The 4,030-nt window shown below is 56.6% G+C and overlaps 1 protein-coding gene across 1 annotated transcript in view; it reads right to left on the reverse strand.

The window, feature by feature from the left end:
• The window catches only part of LOC104272628 (bactericidal permeability-increasing protein-like), a gene marked incomplete at both ends in the record, with an annotated part of 6,093 nt that extends 2,529 nt beyond the window's left edge, over nucleotides 1-3,564 (reverse strand). The window contains 7 exon segments of the mRNA XM_009867675.1: nucleotides 1-91; nucleotides 256-347; nucleotides 797-860; nucleotides 1,867-1,930; nucleotides 2,338-2,493; nucleotides 2,831-2,959; nucleotides 3,450-3,564. The exon segment at nucleotides 1-91 is cut by the window's left edge and continues 77 nt beyond it. Of these exon segments, the coding sequence (XP_009865977.1) occupies nucleotides 1-91; nucleotides 256-347; nucleotides 797-860; nucleotides 1,867-1,930; nucleotides 2,338-2,493; nucleotides 2,831-2,959; nucleotides 3,450-3,564 (711 nt within the window).
• Nucleotides 3,565-4,030: the final 466 nt, after the last annotated feature.

A 4,030-nucleotide genomic window follows, 5' to 3' on the forward strand; every position in this document is an offset into this window, starting at 1 on the left:
GTTAAACCATGCGACCGTGATCTGGGGGGAAGGCCAGCGGCAGCGGAGGGAAGGGGACAGCAGAGCGCTGGGCCAGGGAGAAGAACTCGCCCTGGGAGCAGGGAGAGAAATGAGACTGCAGGTCAGAGGTTGATGGGACTCACCTGCTGACACAGGCTGACAAACAGCATTTGCAGGAGGTACCTAAACCTGGCTCCCTGCCCGCCCCTGGCCATGGCATCAGCCAAATCAGCCTCTCCCAGGGCAGCCTCTCACCTTCAGGTCTGCGTCCAGGGACTGGGTGGTAGCAGTTGGGGGTGCCACCAAGGAGTAATCGATCCCAACCCTGTTGTCTATCCTGGCTGTGACTGGAAAACATGAGGCAGACACGAGCAAGATGGAGATGGCACAGGAAAACTGGGAGCAGATTGCCTCTGCCTGCATCCAGGCAGTGCTGCTCCCAGGCATCCTGGTGCAACAGCTCAGTACCAGCGTCATGTGTGCTTGCTTCTGGTTACAAGCAAAAATCATATTTCCCTCCTGACTGTTTCTCAGCCATGGAGGCTAAGTCCTGGACCCAGGGAACAACCTGGGTCCCCTGGCTCAGGCAGCCTGGGTGCCCACAGTGCCGGGGCATGGCTCGTGCAGATGAGGGTGCAGAGGGTTAAGTCTCTGTGTGTATGGTGTCCCCCAGCTCCCACCCTGGGTGCAGAGATACAAGGAAATAGGGAGGGACACAAGGTACAACACTGTCCTCCTGGCCTGGAAACGTGAAGAAGAACTGCTCCTAAAACCCCATGCAGACCCCAGCTGGTACCTGGCAGGGTCTGGAGGTAAGTCTGGAGCTCGCCACGCACAGACCTGGCCACACTGTCACAGACCTTTGGGAGGGAAAGACAGCAAAGCTGAGTGAGGGCAGCTCAGCTGGGGAGGCCAGTTGCCCCTCCCAGGTCAAAACCTCAGCCAAGCTCTCTGCTTTGCTGTCTGGTGCTGTTTTTATTCCATGCAAAAACCTGCTTAAAGAGCACACAATGCTGTATGCGTCAGGCAAAGGGGCCTCAGAGGAGGTGCGGAGGGTATCACAGGTCCTCTCAGAGCCCTTGACCTGCCCTCCTTACAGGAGGCAGAACAGCAGAAAAGGTCTCTGAACCCCAGCTTTGCTCCTGCTGCCAGCCCATCTGCTGCCACGGCTCTCGGGGGCCTCAGGAAGGGCACTACACAGCACCGGGAATAGTGCCCAGGCAGGACGGGATCTGCTGCGGGAGTGGGATTTGCCAGTTCTCCAACTGCCACCTTCCTGAGCAAGGTTCACATCCAGGGAGGCTGTAACTCGTGCCAGTTAGCCTTGTAGTAATTATTGCTAACAGCTTGTTTCCATGTCTTGTTGCAGGTCTCCCGCATGTAAAGCTTTTGTACCAGGCTGCCGGTACAGGCCCTCCCTGGTGCACCCCGTTAAAACCAGACGGCAAGTGCCTGGGCTCCAGAAAGAAGAATTTCTCCCCCAGTGCTCCCCAGCGTGTGCAGGAGTGCGGCCACTCAAAGGACAGCTCTGATCAGTGCTCCTCTGTTCCAGTGAGTTTGGCCAAGGCATAAGATCTAATTAACTGACCGCATAGAAGGAAAAGTCTCTGTTAATTAGGAACCAATTACACTGGGCTTTGGCAAAGGCTGCAGGTTTCGATTCAGCCTGAGCCACACGATGCTGTGGAGACTGCAGTTAGAAATGCCCGTTCCTCTGGTGCTCACCAAACCGGCAAAATACCCGTGTGTGTGCTCTGGCTCAGTTACATCCCTGCGCATGCTCTGACCCTTCCAGCACATCAGCTATAAGCAAGGGCTAAAGACTGCCAGAAGAACCTGGAGCTCGGCTCCCCTCCACTCACATACCTTTCTCTCCAAGATCTTCCGGAATCTGGACTCAATGGCATTGTAGAAGAGGTTGTAAAGCCATCTGCAGAGAAAAACAGGAGTCCTTTCTCTTGCTCGGAGGCTGCTGCAGAAGCATTTGCCCAGGAATGGGGGACATCAGCGATGTGGGGCACTGGGCAATGTCATTCCGATACCAATTGGGTGTCTGGCTTTGCCTCAGGGTTTACGTTTGCAGACAGAGCTGCTTGTAAACCACGTGAGTGCAAGTCTAGCGACTGCCTTAGGTGTGCAGCCCCAGCAGGACAAATTCAGGCCAGATTTAAGTCCATTCAGTTGCACGTCTGGATGAGAACTATATCACAAGAGTCCACAGCTGACTACTGCTGTGCCAGCCAGGCTCCAAGGGACTGCAGGAACGCCAGCATCTTACCCCTTGTACCCAGCGGGCTCTCACGCACTGTTTCCAGCCCTTGCGGTGCAGTTACGTACCCCAACCTGCCTGAGAAGTGTACCCGGACGCTGGAGATGCTGGTGCTGCAGTCAGAGGTGTCAATGGTGGGTTTCCCAGAGGCGTCGCTGCCCAGCTTCAGGTTGATTTTAATATAAACGTTGTCCACCCTCAGGTCAAATGACCCATGGTCCTTGCTGTGAGGTGAAGAGGACAAGAAAAGGACATTTGTCAGTGCCACGTCCTACTGAGGGGACCCCAAATGACCTTTGGGATGGCTATATCTAGCTCAGCCTCTCCTTTGTACTGAGCACCCAGGGGAGACTGGGCAGGTTTTTAAACTCAGGGAAGACAAATTTCAACAGAATATAAACAGAGAGGTAACCTTGAAATAGAGATCAAGTAGGTGAGATGGAAGAGAGACAGAGTTCTTGCACAGCAATCCCTAACAAGGAGAGAAACACCTGTCCAGACCCAGGGAGGGAGACACAGAGTGAAGAGCTGGAGTGTGTGGGGAGGGAGCTGGACACGCACATGAAGAGAACCTTCACCCGCCAGTTCCCATCCACCTCGGCGAAGGCGTTGGAGATGGAGACCTGCAGGCCCACGTTGGGGACCAGGGAAATCCGCGAGTATGGCAAGTGGAAACTCTGGAGCTCCAACCTGAAAATAAAATAAGAAAGAATAAGAGAAAAGTCACATTACAGGGATCTCTCCCTGCCATGCATGTCGGCAGCATCCCCAGCTCCTGTCCTGCCACGTGAAGCAATGCCTGGCAGGGACACGCAGAGCAAAGTGGTGTCTTTGGAAAGGGGGCCCCAGCAGGCATCCAGATGGCAGCTCGACATGAGCGAAGAGGAGCAGTGGGGCAGAGAGGAGCTGGGATCTTCGCAGGGCCTGGGCTGCTGCTTTAGTGGGGGACGGGCACCCTGCTCCCACAGGCAAAGCCACCTCCGTCGACTGCGCTTTGATTGCACAAAACCCACCCGCACCCAGAGTGCCGTCTCCCCGGTTCCTTTCTCCCCGCCTTGCATGCGCTAAGGACAGAGCCAATGCCTCTGGGAGCTGTGGAAGGCACAGCACGGTCCTTGCCACCCCAGGAGCTTCTCGTGTGAGTCAGGGGGGCAGCGAGCTGCTCCTGGGCAGGGCTCACCTGGAGATCTCGTATCGCACCTTCCCCACGGGCTTGATGCGAAAGTCGCCCGAGATGTCCGGCAGCTTCAGCTGGGCCAGCTCCTTCTCCAGGAACGCAATCGCTTGCTGATGGGCTGCCAGAGCAGAGAGAGAGCATCACAGCCGTGCAGTTCCTGGGAGCCAGGAGCACGCACCGGGCACACGGCCAAAGGGTTAAAGGAAATATCGGGGCGGTGCCCTGGCTGCCTTCCACCTCCCAGGCTATCTTTAAAGATAATCTGGGTGCACTGAGCCCTGTGAGCACATGGGCTGTTTGCTGCTTGCAGGTTCCAAGGGAAGCTGGTGGCCAGGTGGCCAGGAAAGGCAGGAGCAGTCCCAGTCCTGGTCTCTGGGCCGGGCACTGTGCGAGGTGTGAGGGGGTCCTGGGCACCACATCACTCTGTGCCCAGCGCCGGCAGGAGCACACACACATCCAGGGAGCGGCACGGTGTGAGCAGGTGCTGCATCCCTGCATCCAGCCGGGAAGGGAAGTCACGTCTTCCTCTCCCTCACGCACGGCTGGCAGAACTGCCGGGTAATGAGCTGTTTCTCACACAGTGT

The sequence above is a fragment of the Apaloderma vittatum genome, unplaced genomic scaffold, assembly GCF_000703405.1.
Source record: "Apaloderma vittatum isolate BGI_N311 unplaced genomic scaffold, ASM70340v1 scaffold34724, whole genome shotgun sequence".
NCBI lineage: Eukaryota > Metazoa > Chordata > Aves > Trogoniformes > Trogonidae > Apaloderma > Apaloderma vittatum.